The sequence below is a fragment of the Pundamilia nyererei genome, unplaced genomic scaffold, assembly GCF_000239375.1.
Source record: "Pundamilia nyererei isolate P.nyererei 1_Seehausen unplaced genomic scaffold, PunNye1.0 scaffold00335, whole genome shotgun sequence".
Classification (NCBI taxonomy): Eukaryota; Metazoa; Chordata; class Actinopteri; order Cichliformes; family Cichlidae; genus Pundamilia; species Pundamilia nyererei.
In genome coordinates, this window is record NW_005187736.1 from 455976 (window position 1) to 470120 (window position 14145).

The following is a 14145-nucleotide window of genomic DNA, read 5'->3' on the forward strand; positions in this document are numbered from 1 at the left end:
AAGTATTTTAAAGACATAAAAGTTGTGGTGGGCCTCTACAGCAGAGGGGCAGTGTGCCCCTCACACCCCCATGTAGATCCACCCCTGTTCTTAGCATATTGGATTATTTCTTTTTTGTCAGACTTCTAAAATCTGTGAGTGATCCTTCCAGTCAGTATTTTCCTATATATTCACAGATATCACAGATATTAATTGATATTTTCTTGGAGGTCACCCAACTGTACTGTCCCTCTGCGAAATGGTACCTTATCGTAGTGGAGTGGTTTGTGTGTCCCAGGGATACCAGGGGCTGTGTTGCCCTGGTAGGGTCTCCTATGCCAAATTAGTTCTGGTTGAGGGAACAGACAAAGAGCAATTCAAAAACCCCTATGTGCAGAGGATTGAGGGAACTGTTCATCCTGCCCGGGATAGGGTTGCTGGATCCCCACACTAGAGATTGGGACCGAAGAGGGTGCCCGAGGGCCCGGCTTTAGTCCATGGAGCCCAGCTGTGCCCAGCCTGAAAAAGGGACATAGGCCCCCCTTCCGGAGGCCGCTTCCCGCATGAGGCACCATAGGCGTCAGGTGCAATGAGTGCTGGATGGCAGCCAGGACAGAGACCCTGGCAGACCAATCCCCAGCTACCAAGGCCAGCAAGCAATTAGGACATGGAATGTATTTTGTTTCGTGAAAGAAAAATAATTGTCTTGTTGTTTAACAAATTTGAATTGCTAATGATATATATCATCCAGCTCTAATCAACAATGTTGTGTGTATTGATGCTTGGACATCCATACTCTTATTACTTTTAAATTCTTTCCGTAGATGCAGCAACTGTTCTATGAAAACTATGAACACAACAAAAAAGGCTTCATTGAAGAACTTCACAGTCGCAAGATCCACAATGCCATTACGCTCCATCCCAACAAAAGTCCTGCCTACCAGTACCGGCTCCACAACTACATGCTCAGCTGTGAGATCTCAAGGCTCCGTTACCGCACGATCCTACTCCATCGTGAAGGCCTACATATGAGTTATCTTAGTGATACAGAAATACTGTGGGAGGACCAACAGCTGGGGTCTCCACCTTCCTACATGCGCTATGTGCCCAGTGAGAGAAATGATGTCACTGAGTGGGATTTCCTGACAGGCCAACATATTTATTCTGCCATTGAAAACAAGATGGCTAGGCAAAGCCTTGGAAAATTGCTTCGGACTGCCCTTGAAGACAATATTATACTAGAGGTCATGGAAATGATTAATGAAAATTCAAAGACACGTGGCCATGTAATTGACTTTAAAGAGATTCAGTATGGCTACTACAGGGTGGATCCAATACATGGTGCAGAATACGTCTTAGACTTGTTGCTTCTGTACAAAAAACACAAGGGACGTAAAATAACTCTGCCTGTGAGGCGGCATGCTTACCTTCAACAGTCCTTCAGCCGACCTTTCTTTAGTGAAGCTGAAGATCTAAATGTTTCAGAACTTATGGCTGCCATCAACTCTGAATCCCAATCCCTGTCATTCCTATCCAACTCTCTGAAGTTCTTGTCACCTTTCCAGTTCTATGAGTCAACAAGAGAAATGTGGGAGCAAAGCCAGAAAAAGATCAGCATTCTTGTCCCACTGTCTGGTCGCTATGGCACTTTTATTCGGTTTATGGAGAACTTTGAGAAAGTGTGTTTGATACCTAAACAAAATGTTCAGCTCTGCATCATTTTGGTGGACAATGTAAACAATAAGAATATAAAAAAGCATATTCATTTAATAATGGACTATAAGAGAAAGTATCCTAAAGCTGATATGTCTGTAATCCCCATGACAGGAAATTTTTCACGAGGGCTGGCTCTAGAGCTGGGTTCGTCACAGCTTGATAATGACACTTTACTGTTCCTCTGTGATGTAGATCTAATCTTTAGTGGTGATGCTCTGCAGCGCTGCAGAGATAATGCTATTCAAGGGAGACAGGTCTATTTTCCTGTTATCTTTAGCCAATACAGCCCTAAGATTGTGTACGGTGAAAAAGCCCCAAGTGAAAACAACTTTGTGCTCACCAAGAAAAGTGGCTTTTGGCGTGATTATGGCTTTGGAACCACCTGTGTTTTTAAGAGCGATTTACTAAAAGCTGGAGGTTTTGATACATCCATCCTAGGCTGGGGGTTGGAAGATGTAGACTTCTACACCAAGGTTATTAATTCTGGTTTAAAGGTTTTACGCAGTCAAGAACCAGGAATTGTCCACGTTTATCATCCTATCAATTGCAATTCAAGCCTTGAACAGAAGCAATATAAAATGTGTCTTGGGTCAAGAGCAAGTGCATTTGCATCAGCTGTGCAGTTAGCAGAGATGTGGCTTGAGAAACACATAGAGGTAGGCTATAACAGAACTTCATCCTGATACTTCAACTTTCCAGGACTCCTCTACTTTCTGTTCTGCTTAAACGCAGATAGCTATGCACTGTGGGGCCCAAGGCAGTCATGTCTCTAAAACTGAGTGTACTCTAACCAATGAAATGGTACTAGACACAGCTTAACCAGCAGGAGATAGACCAATGTTGAAGACACCAAAAGGAGATAGAAAAGATCTGCACCCAATTTAGTGCAGAAGCAAGGCCAACTATCTGCTTCTTTACTTTATTCCAAACCAGCTGGAAAATTGGAAAAAATGAAAAAAATAAATATTTGTTATATGTAATAGCTAAATGTAGCTGATTGTTATTTGTACAGTTATGCATCACTCTCTACTAGTCTCCTTTTTATACCCGGATATAAATTAACTACTTGCTAATCTGGGTAAGTTGAGGAATTAATTAAATGACCCAAAGAACAAGTTGCATTATTCAAAATACTTGGCAATTAAAAAGTACTATCAGAAAATGAAATCAACAGAAATTATTGATATGGTAAGTGAGATTTATAAATGCTGGAAGTTATTCATAGAGTGATATTTTACTTTGCTACAAGTTTGAGTCTGTAGCATAATTGTCGCCTACAACAATTATGCTGCCTACAACTCAGTGAGTCAGTGAATTAGATAATTTGTTGTTTCTCTCCATAAGTTCTCATTGAGCAGCATGGTGTGCTGCGCTAAACAATCTGTATGTATGTTTAGGTGAGGGATTTGGTACTGCTGTATTGATCTACGGTAAACTAATCTACCTTAATCTCCCACTGCAGTTTAGAAATAGGCTCGTGCAGAAGCTGAAGCTGAGCCCGTGTAGTTACCGTCTGTCCACATTTCTTGTATGCTTCTGTTCTAGAAATAAGTCCTGCTCAGCTGTCTTATTTCCAGTCTCAAGTCTAAATATAATGTTGCTTTCATTAATTTTAGAGTATCATAATTCAGCAGCTTCACTGCCATCATTTTACTCAATCAAAACCTAGGAAGATGCACTAAGACAGAACCTCATTCTCAGTTACCCAGGATGCATACAATAAATGTAGGCACAGCTTAAATCAAATACCAATGAAAAATGACATTATAGCTTTATAAATTAAAAAAATTATTGTAAACACCAAAAGGACCCGAGACACTCAGCGTTGCACGTTGTGTGCGTTTATGTACAACTGTGCCTTTCACTTTGCTGCCCCAGCAGCTTCCCAGTTGTTGCCACCTCCAACTCCAGCCTCCCTGGCACTACCCCCTGAACCGCCATCACACTTATATTTTTACATTATAAATAAATAAATAATCATTTCTGTGATTAAACCAAAGGTAAAATGACACGCTGCATCTAAAGGCTTGAAAGTGGAATGCACTACCTACCAATAAATAAAATACTCAGTTAAAGGCAGGATAACCACTTTCACAATACTTTCTTATTCATGCACAAAAGATTTTTTTTTCTGCAAAACAAATCAAAAACATCTTACAATTTCAGACACAGCATTTATAAGCTTAGATAATTATGTGTTATAATGCACTTTAAGTTTGCCATGCAGCCAGATGGTGAGGTATTGTTTTATTAATATGAAGAATTAAAGTACTATACTAACCAGTTTTTGCATTTTAAAACAGACATTTTAACTTTTGTACAGTTTAAGATCAATTTCAGCATAAAGTTTACAGCTCTCTGTAACTCTAGAGCTGATATAAGCAGTAGTATTTATTATAAAAATGAGATTTGATTGTAAAATATAAGCAAATGTCTAAATCTTGTTTTAGACTGAAGTCCTGTTTCTGAATTAAATATAGGCTTTCTCCCCTGACTGATTAAGCAATGATTGGGTGACCTTTAAAGTCATTTAGACATTTGAGGTAAATCTAGTACAGGGTTGGTTGAAAATTCAATTTTAAATTATTTCACGTTGATTTAATGATGTTCATATGGAAATGCAAAGTTTGAATGCTGTTAATTTACTGGCTCTGAAATTTTTTTTATTGTTTTATTGACCATTTTTATTGTAATTATCCTTAGTGTAAATGATTGATTTTAATTCTTAATAGAAGATGTGTGATTATCCTTTATTGATTCTATTTTTATTTTTGTTGTTGTTAAATGTGACTACAGAAGTCATTAGGACAGACTCTAGAAAAGCTGAAATTACACACAAATGAAAAACAAATCAACTTTTCAGTTTTCAAGACAGTGATCTGGAACCAACTGAAATTTGAGTGTCATTCTATTTCCTTCCTTTGCCCACTACAACAGTTAGTTTAACTTGCTAGTTTTTGCACCGTCTCAAAACAGTGCCCCAAAAGGCTCTGCCTGCACTGGTGGCAAAACAAAGCTCTCCACCAGATGTCACAGCTCCACACACAGTTGGTTTTTGAAGCTTGAAGTTGGTGAGTTCTTGGCCAAGCCTTTTGATTGGTTGACTGATTGATTATGCAGCACTTTCTGGTATAAATATTTTGAGCCACCCCTGTTCCTGTCAGTTCAGGCAGACCTCTAGCACCTGTAATAAAGCTATTTTTCGCTGGCGTCTTTCACGCATGGGATGTTCTTCTGATGGTGCATTCTGATAATGCTGCAGTTTCTCTTTGTATGTTTTCTTTGTATTTTGCCACAGAAAATTGTTGGGCTAAATAAAGGACACTTTGTTAGCCATGAGCCATTTTGCACGAATTTGTATCTACAATCAATCACAGAGATAATATTGTGTGTCATTGCTGCGTCTGGACTAAAACAAATCTGACCCATGTTTTTGACCCAAATTTAGTTTGTTTGGAATGTTTTTGTTTTTCAAATCCTGTGCCAAAGCACTGCTTGTAGAAACCAGCATTTACTAAATTTTACTTTTGTTCTTTGATAATTTGTTTCAGTACAGTCAGTCAGTTTCGAGTATTAAATTCATTCATCACACTAATGCTTTATGTAGTTATTCATTTTAATTAAATGTAATCATTCAATCACCTTTTTGATATTAGTTTTCAGTTTTCAGCTATATTTGTCATAAGCAAGTTAGCACAGGGTCAACATTGCAATGAAATGTGTTAGAGGAGCAGAAGACAAGTCTCTCAGCAGCATAGTACAATATAGCACTGCAAGTTAAAATTATAATGCAATATAACACTAAAATTACAGTTCCAAGAAATAAAAGAAAATAGAAATGTATTGATGGACCACCTTACCTCAATATTCATATATTGAGGTGGGGTCGGACAACGTGATTGCACATGAGATAAAGTGGCAAGAGTGAGCAGCAGTGCAAATTTTTAGAGCAGTACAAGATTTAAAGTGGCATTTAGTACAGTATTGCATAGAGTAAGAGTTTTTATTTTTTATTATAATAAAAAGCTGTGCAATTATACTTGGGTGGTTTAATTATTTGATTTAATTCTTTTAGGAAATATAAAAATAAAGTCATTATCGTGAGATAAGGACAGTAGCAGTGGTGGGTGACGTAATAGGGGTGTGGCGTGATTGCGAGTGACGTTTTAGGAAGTCAAACATGGCGACCGGACAGCAATGGGTGTTGGTGGAAATGGTCCAGGCGTTTTATGAGGTAAGTGTTTCTTTCCTCAGTTGTTGGGCCGAATTATTCCCTGACGTTTACTCGATTTTTCTTATGCTTGGCTATACGTTGGTGCTGTTAAATTTGTCCCAGGTTGTTAACTGTAAAGTTCTCGGTTACGACCCGATGAAAGGCTTAGCCCGTAGCTGTTCAGCGAAGAAGTAACTCATCAAGGAAGTATGTAGTAGCTAGCTACTGCTTACACATTAGGTGAGCTACAGCGCTGGAGTTAAGTTTCTAAATGCACATAGTACGATAGAGCTGCTACGATAAGAGCTTCAAACTATGCTGACGATGTCAGGCTAACTGTTGTAGCTTTTTAACGTCTTGATGCATGCTCAATCATCCAGGTAAGTAAATCTCCAAAAGTTGATTCTGTTCACAAAACGCTACGTCCAGATGAACAGAATCAACTTTTGGAGGTGTTGTAGCTTTTGTTTATCAGTGCTATGATTGGCTGTTTTATTATTATTATTATTATTGTTGTTGTTATTTTTATTATTGTTAGAATTACTCTTGTGGTCTGACTGTAGATTTCTGTCTTCCTTCACGTTTTTGGTTAGTGATCGGGGAAACTTATCAGAGTGATCGGCTACTTGTGTGTGTACAGGGCGTCTCTTCCGTCATTTGGTAGGGCACTGTCATGATGGAATGAAGTAGGAGCAGACTTTATCTTTGAGATCTCTTCAACTATTCACAAGTGTCCATGTTACATTTTTTAAGCAATGACAAGTAGAACAATGGTTAGTGCTATCACTTCAGAGGAAGGCTCTGGATTTGAAAAAGAGAGCCAGCTGTGGCCTTTCTGCAGAGGTTTGCATGGTCCTGTGGGGTGGCTGTAGTTCAGGAGGTAGAACAGGTCACTTACTAATCAGAAGGTTGCCCCAGTCTGCATGCCAAGTATCCTTGGGCAAATATTAACCCCAAGTTACTTTGAGTGTGTGAATGCTTATAGATAGAAAGAACTTAAAGCATAAAAGAAAGTGCTTGTGTGAATGGGTGAGTGTGGCATGTTGTATAAAGCACTTTGAGTGCTCAGAGAGAGTAGAAAAGCACTATATAAGAATCAGTCCATTCATACAAGCTACATTAATTGTTGATTTTAAATTGGCTGTATTTGTGAATTGTTGCCTCTTTCTTTCTTTATGTTAGTTAGGCTCTAGATGACCAATCTAGGCAGTTAGAAAAATGTTGACTTGTCTTGGACATGCAAGTATCCTCATCCTCAGTTTGTCACATCTTCATATCTTTAATTTTCTGTTATGATGGTGTATGAGGTTAATAAAAAATGTTAATAATAATTCAGTGTCCAACATAAGACATTAATTTTGGACATAGGACATTTCAGCTGTTAACTGTCAACTGACTCCCCCCTGCTTGCTGCAGTTATCACTGCGATAAAAAGTGGGACGGCTGCCATCAGCCTTCAACAGGCTGCCTAATTTAAACATGTGTCAGACTAAGTTAACAGTTCATCTGCATATTTTAATATAATTTCTGCAGCTTTACTGTAGCTTCTCGCTGTATAAAGCAAACAGTGGTGGATGGAGAAGCTACAAATTTCACTTTTCTTCATGTCAGAGTTTGTTGATCAGGTGCTTTCATTAAGGACCACTACCTTTCCCCAGTAAAGGTTTCAATGGCAATTACAGGAGCAGCACTGCTGTTTTGAACACTAGAAAAACATTTTATTTCACTCTTCCTGACTTTATCACTGCTGCTGTTGTGTTATAAGTCTTTGTGTTGAAAAATTGGGGGCTGCGTAGGCTTAAATGTCTTCATACTACGTATTCACATGCTTGTTCTTAGATATGTTCCTATTGCAAGTCTATTTTTAGTCACAAACATGGGTGAAAAGCTCGCGTTTACATGGTAACAACTGCACACTACAGTGCCATGTATTAAACGAAGCATCGGAGCAAAACATTTGTGTTGAGGATTTTTTATAATTGAGTTATTTTATTTGTTGAAACCCTAGTAAAAATGCAGCAGTATGCTTTGGACCTCACTGTTGTTTTAGCTGATTGTGTTCCTCTTAATTTTTGTAACCTTGCACATGGTGGTGCAGCCAGCATGATTGGGTTGAAGACATGAGTGTTCAACAGTGCTGAACTTGTTTTTACTGCCATTTCAGTTCTTCCTCTTCTTCCTCATCCTCCTGGTCAGCATCCTACTCTGTTACACGTACCCCTTACAAGTCCTCTTTTACTACATCAAAAAGTATTGGGCCAACTACATTTATAAGAGATGCTTGGCTGTGGAAATAAATGCCATGAAGTTCCTGATGCACAGTTCATGTGCTAAGAGGAGGTTTGGAATGCTCAACTTTTACAAGTGGTGTGCCTTAGCACTTAGCACTACCGCTCTAGAACTTTACATGGTCTGCAGCGTCGCAGCTAAATTTCTTTGAATTATAAACATTACTACTCTGCACTAATACCGATTACAATTAGTTATGGAATATCTCAGAGGCAAGAAATTTCACAAACTTAATTGCTACATCATATTACAGTACCATGCTCAAATTCAGTAATCTCGTTAGAGCAACCCATTCTTTTGTAAATGTTTGAAAAGGCCCATTTCTTGGCTAGGCACTTGCTTTTTGTACACTTGTGGCAATGCGACTGAAAACAGGAATTCAAAGATTTAGAGGTGGGATTTTATACAGCTATCTGATGGATGTATTAAGTTACAGCTTAGTTGTTTATGTTGCATTTAAATTTCATTCAGGCATTTGCAATGTTTCTGAAATGTTTCCACTTATTTTAATTCTTTCCTGTGTAAAAATGCATTTTTTTGGAGCATGTTTCAAAAACAAGTATTTTTTCCCCCCCTCAGGCTCCTGCTTACCACCTTATTTTGGAGGGAATCCTCATATTGTGGATAATTAGGCTTCTATTCTCTAAGACCTACAAACTTCATGAGACGTATAAACTGACAGAGAAGGTAAACCGTGCGGTGAAAATCAAACAGTATTATTTTTTGTTACCAAACTCTTCTCACATGATTCTACATTACAGGAAAAGGAAGAACTGATTGAGGAATGGCAGCCAGAGGCGCTAGTTCCTCCCGTTTCCAAAGACTATCCCACCCTCAACTATGATGTTGTCACAGGGTAAACACTCTGTTACCTCACTGCTTTATTTACAGGTTTTAAGTATTCACTAAATCAAAATGTCTATAAGAGTCAGATGACGAAAGAAATATTAGCCCCCCTGTGAAAATAATATTATTCGTTTTTTTCCTCTGAACCAGGATTAGCATGACTTTTCCAAATATACTAGTTTTAGTTTGCATGCTTACATTAATTTGCCAACAGAATTATCCCACCCAGAATGCTAATAGTTAATTTTGTTTCTTTTTAGCTGGATGACAGCCTAGTGACAGTTTCATTTGTTTTCAAGCAGTCCTGCACTTATCTACTAAGCAATCCCATCCCATTGTTTTTGGCAGATCTCTCAAACTCTTTTATGGTCTTCTGGAAAAGACCTTAGTCATCTGACCAGAGGATGTACTTCCAGTGTGATTAACCTTTCTCCAGGTTATCTTTAGCATGTGTCAGTCTAGCTTGAAGATGTTTCTTCTGCAGAAGCAGGGGTTTTCTTGATCTACAGTCCATTTATGTTCAGGGTTCAAGTGATTGCCTTTTTTAAGACTACAATTTTTGACTTGGCTAAGTGATTCAGTAGTGTCTTGGCAGTTGCTCTGGGATCTTGAGAAACATCTCTCCCTAATTACTTTTAAAGATTTTTCATTGATACTCTTAAGAAAAATAAAGTTCTTTAATATAATTATGGGTAATCTGCTAGGCAAGTCCACAAGCAGTTGGACAAAGATAGTTTTTAACTTTTTGCCTTTCCACACATGGTGATCATAGGTGCTTTGAATATGCAGTCCAAAGCTTATGCAAGTGTAAGAGGCTAAAATTAAGTTGCTAAACATACCCATCAGAAATGGTACAAGATTTTAACAGGGCTATATCAAAAAGAGAATAAAAAACAGGCAGGGAAGTAAGGAAAAATTGTAAGTAATAGGCAGTTGTATCAAGAGATGCCTAAGCTGAAAACACCAAATAAATCTATCAGGTAGATATCCAAAAATTTAAAGTGGCCAAATCAGTTATTTAGCACATTCATACAAACAAGGAGTTAACTGGTCAAGCTCAGACAGACGGAAATGTCTAAAAGACCACAGAAGATGAAGAGCATCATTGGAGAAGTCTTTACTTGGTTAAGAAAAAACATGACACTATCTATTCAAATAGTATACTCGATGTAGAGAGCATATCTTTGCCAAAGTCTATAATCAAAAGTCACTATAATGAATGAAGATTTAAAACAAAGTGTAAACCACTGCTTACGCTCGAGAACAGGAAGCCCGGGTTAGTCTTTGCTATATAATATCTAAAACTGCTGTGTGACTGCTGATAGTAGCAGGATAATACGAAGGGTGTAGCACTTGAGATTCAGCTAAATGACCTTCACAAAAGCAGACCAAGGGCTTATTCAGGCAAAAATTGAATACTTGTAAATGACTGAGTCACTTACTTGATCTCAAACTAAATGATAATGTTTTTCATATACTCGAGAAAAAGTAAAAGGGAAAAAAAAAATCAATCCGAACTTAAATTACATCTTGACAGCTTGGATGAAAATGAAAATATCCGATTTTTGTAAATATCTGATTTGTGTCTTGAGTATGTAAGATGATAAAATAAAGATTCAAATGCAAAATTTCTGTTACAGACCTCCCAGCCACAAAATCACAATCAATGGAAAAGACTGCATAAACTTTGCATCGTTCAACTTCCTGGGTCTCCTTGATAATGAGCGGGTTAAGGTCGGTATTTATTATTGAAAGGCAACCTTGTAATTTCAGTACGATATGTTCTTCCTCTAATGTGCTAAATTATCCACTTACTGTTATAGCTAAATCTTTATCTAGGCAACATTTATGTCCTGAAGGGAAAACCCCGCATTTAAAACAGCCACACACACAGCTAGGTCGCCCAGTGAATGACTTGCCCAGTGGGCAGTGCAGTTTTTATCAGAAGCAACTATTAAGTTGTATTATTGCTAGCAACAATAATTCTTTGAATTATGCACAAACACAGTGTGACATTGACAGTATGCCTCAGTCAATGAGTTTTATTAAAACTTGAATTAGTTCTAATTTTAGAATTATAAGCTAATTTTTCATTACAGCAAAAGGCTTTGGCATCACTGAAGAAATATGGTGTGGGCACTTGTGGTCCAAGAGGCTTCTATGGGACCTTTGGTGAGTTTAGCTTTTCACCCCTCAGCTGTAAAAGGCTGATGGGGTACTTTTATCTTCTATTAACATTCCACCATTTGATGTTAAGCTACACTTGTAAGAAAAGTAATTAAACTCTTTGATAATCTAATTATTTCCTAAATATACCCATAATTTATTCTTTTCTTGGTTTGAATGAATATCTCGCTGACATAAAACGATGTGTTGTCAGAGAAATCAAACCCTTTTATACAGAAATGTGGCTTACCTCAAGGGTTAACTATAGGACAACTTCTTTTCTGCAGTTATAGCTCACCCTTAAACGACTGAGCGGCACGGCCACCCGCTTTTGTAAGGATTTTTAAATTGACACCATTTCTTAGAAGTCTTAGATTGGATTGACCTTAAAGTCAGAGGTCAGGTTTTCAGAAGATGTTGCAAACACGAAAACTGAAGATCGTTTTTAAATCTGTGACATATTGGTGTCAGACTATTTATTTGAGATTTTAACATTATATTTTTTTGAAACGACAAAGACCGAAATATTAGGATGGCTGCTGAGTAGCCTAATTACTACGGGGCATGACATTAGTTACGTTATGTTAGCTTAAGCATTTATATGTTAGCTGTTGATTTGCAATTCCAGCCGTCTAGGGATAATACAAGGAGGATAATTTTGGAAAAAGACCTAATGACTCAATCATCAGATCATGCAACAAGTTAATTCAAATGAATTAGTGAAACCACAGTAGTAAAGCAAATACCAATAGTCATACTCATTCTACCTTAGTATGGACATTTACTTTCCATCACCGCAGCAACTTCTTTCACACACCAAGAAACATTCACTCAAACCATAGTTTGAGTCACTCGCGCAACTATATATCCAACTATATCTTATTAAGTTCACTGGAGTTTTCCAGTTTCTCAGATTTTCTCTTGGTATTATAATTTTGTCATTATCCTTAAGTCTTTCTGCCATGATAAATGGGATAGACAGCCTTATCGTATTTTTTAATGAGCCTTGTTAAGCTGTCAAGGGATAAGCAAGTGAATGTATCTAATGCTAAGTGATGAACTGAGACTTTTCTCAGTCAAGCACAAATATTTAAAATCATACTGTTGTTTGGTGTCTTGACAGTCTTTCTTTCAAAGTGCTAAACCACATCCACTAAAAACTCAGAAATACTAAAGGTAATGGTAAGTGACATCTAAAAAATGTAACCAATTAGTAACTAATGTTATGTTTCCTTGCCCCCAGATGTTCACCTGGAGCTGGAAAGTCGTCTCTCCAAATTCATGAAAACTGAAGAGGCCATTCTTTATTCATATGGCTTTGCGACTATTGCTAGTGCAATACCTGCCTACTCCAAGAGGGGTGACATCATCTTTGTGTGAGTGTTGTTTCTCATAATATGTATACCAATATAACACCCCTCACTCAATTAAACCAATCTTCAGTTAGCTTTAGTTTTGTTTATTTTATGTGGCCTTTGTGAGGACAGAGAGTTTAAGTTCTGGATTTAACAGGGACTCAAAAAGAAACTAAAATAGGAAACATGTCTAAGGTGTCTTTCTAGTCCATGTTAGTACCCTTACTGTGACATTGTGATTCAAATGAAAGCTTTAAATAGAGGTGTTAGAGCAGTCTCCTACATACTAGTTTAATGTGAATATGGAAGAACACATCCTAGACAAGAAAACACCCCTAAGACTCCTCAAAGTGTAATACCATCCACAGAAACTAGTTACACGTAAACATGAGCCAGAGCTAGATGTAACTGGTCAATCAATAAAAGAGGAGTGTTTTAAGATGAAAAAATGAATAATTACCGCCAGGCCGAGGGTGGGCTTTTTGAGGAACTAATATGATCAAACAAAATAATAAAAAAAAAAAAAGTCAAATCATTCAAATCATGGGCTGCTCAAAACTTTTGGATAACCTTTTAGATGATAATAACTGGGTATCATCTGTACAGCAACAGAAATGTGTAAATTGTTTTTTAAATAAATTGCCTAAGAAAAGCATGTCTAACATAAAGTTTTCTGTAGAACTCCGAGACTAACTTCTGTATGTGAAGGAGACTTCTTCTTTAAATGTACAAATTTTAATCTGTCAGACAACAGCACAGTGTTTTGCCTTTATAGCTAACAGTGTATTCTAGTCTCTGTAAACTGTTGTGATCACAACAAGCCGTTTTCAGGCCACTGCCAGAGGCCATAAGACGATTATTAAGCTTCACTAGGTTTTGGTCTGTGAAATTGATCTATATTTGAATAAGCTGGATTATGTAAGAGCTTTTTAAGTAATGGTTTAACCACATTAAAAGCCTGTAATATGTAACCTGTTATTAAAAATAAACTGATAATACTGAAAGGCAGTAATTACTGTTAAGAATTGTTTGAGGAGTCTTGTAGGGGTGGGGTTTCATAGACATGTTGATGGACTGGATGAAGTGATTGTCAGTCAGATTTTGTTTGCACAGACTGATTTACCTACCATGTGTAAGTCTGACTGACTCCAAGTGTGGGATATTTTGGTTCCATAGTTTAATGTTTTGTCTTTTGTTTCCTTTCAGAGATGAAGCAGCCTGTTTCGCTATACAAAAAGGTCTTCAGGCATCCCGCAGCTTAATCAAGTACTTCAAACACAATGACATGGAGGACTTGGAGAGGTTGCTTAAGGAGCAGGAGCTAGAGGACCTGAAGGTTAGGACCGTTTGAGAAACGCAAGTGTCACAAATGTGCTGTAATGGTGTTACAGGTGGTACAGGATGTTAAATGCTTCTACATTCTCGCTATTTTCATTGGGTTTTTAAAAAAATCTCCAAATAAGAACGTTTCTCTTGCAGAATCCTCGCAAAGCTCGAGTGACCCGGAAGTTCATTGTAGTGGAGGGGCTCTACATCAACACTGCAGATATCTGTCCTCTGCCTGAACTGGTAAATGGAAAA

The 14145-nt window shown here is 37.7% G+C and overlaps 2 protein-coding genes across 2 annotated transcripts in view; both read left to right on the plus strand.

The window, feature by feature from the left end:
• Positions 1-5034, plus strand: part of LOC102205133 (chondroitin sulfate synthase 3-like) — a 6856-nt gene extending 1822 nt beyond the window's left edge. Inside the window, exons 3-4 of the mRNA XM_005751960.1 lie at positions 327-412; positions 804-5034. Coding sequence (XP_005752017.1) covers positions 327-412; positions 804-2378 — 1661 coding nt within the window. The 3' untranslated portion in view covers positions 2379-5034. The remainder of the gene's footprint in view (positions 1-326; positions 413-803) is intronic.
• A 797-nt stretch (positions 5035-5831) lies between these two features.
• The window catches only part of sptlc1 (serine palmitoyltransferase, long chain base subunit 1), a 12917-nt gene continuing 4603 nt past the window's right edge, over positions 5832-14145 (plus strand). The window contains exons 1-8 of the mRNA XM_005751955.1: positions 5832-5929; positions 8777-8884; positions 8959-9053; positions 10684-10777; positions 11143-11215; positions 12453-12585; positions 13771-13900; positions 14044-14139. Of these exons, the coding sequence (XP_005752012.1) occupies positions 5876-5929; positions 8777-8884; positions 8959-9053; positions 10684-10777; positions 11143-11215; positions 12453-12585; positions 13771-13900; positions 14044-14139 (783 nt within the window). The 5' untranslated portion in view covers positions 5832-5875. The remainder of the gene's footprint in view (positions 5930-8776; positions 8885-8958; positions 9054-10683; positions 10778-11142; positions 11216-12452; positions 12586-13770; positions 13901-14043; positions 14140-14145) is intronic.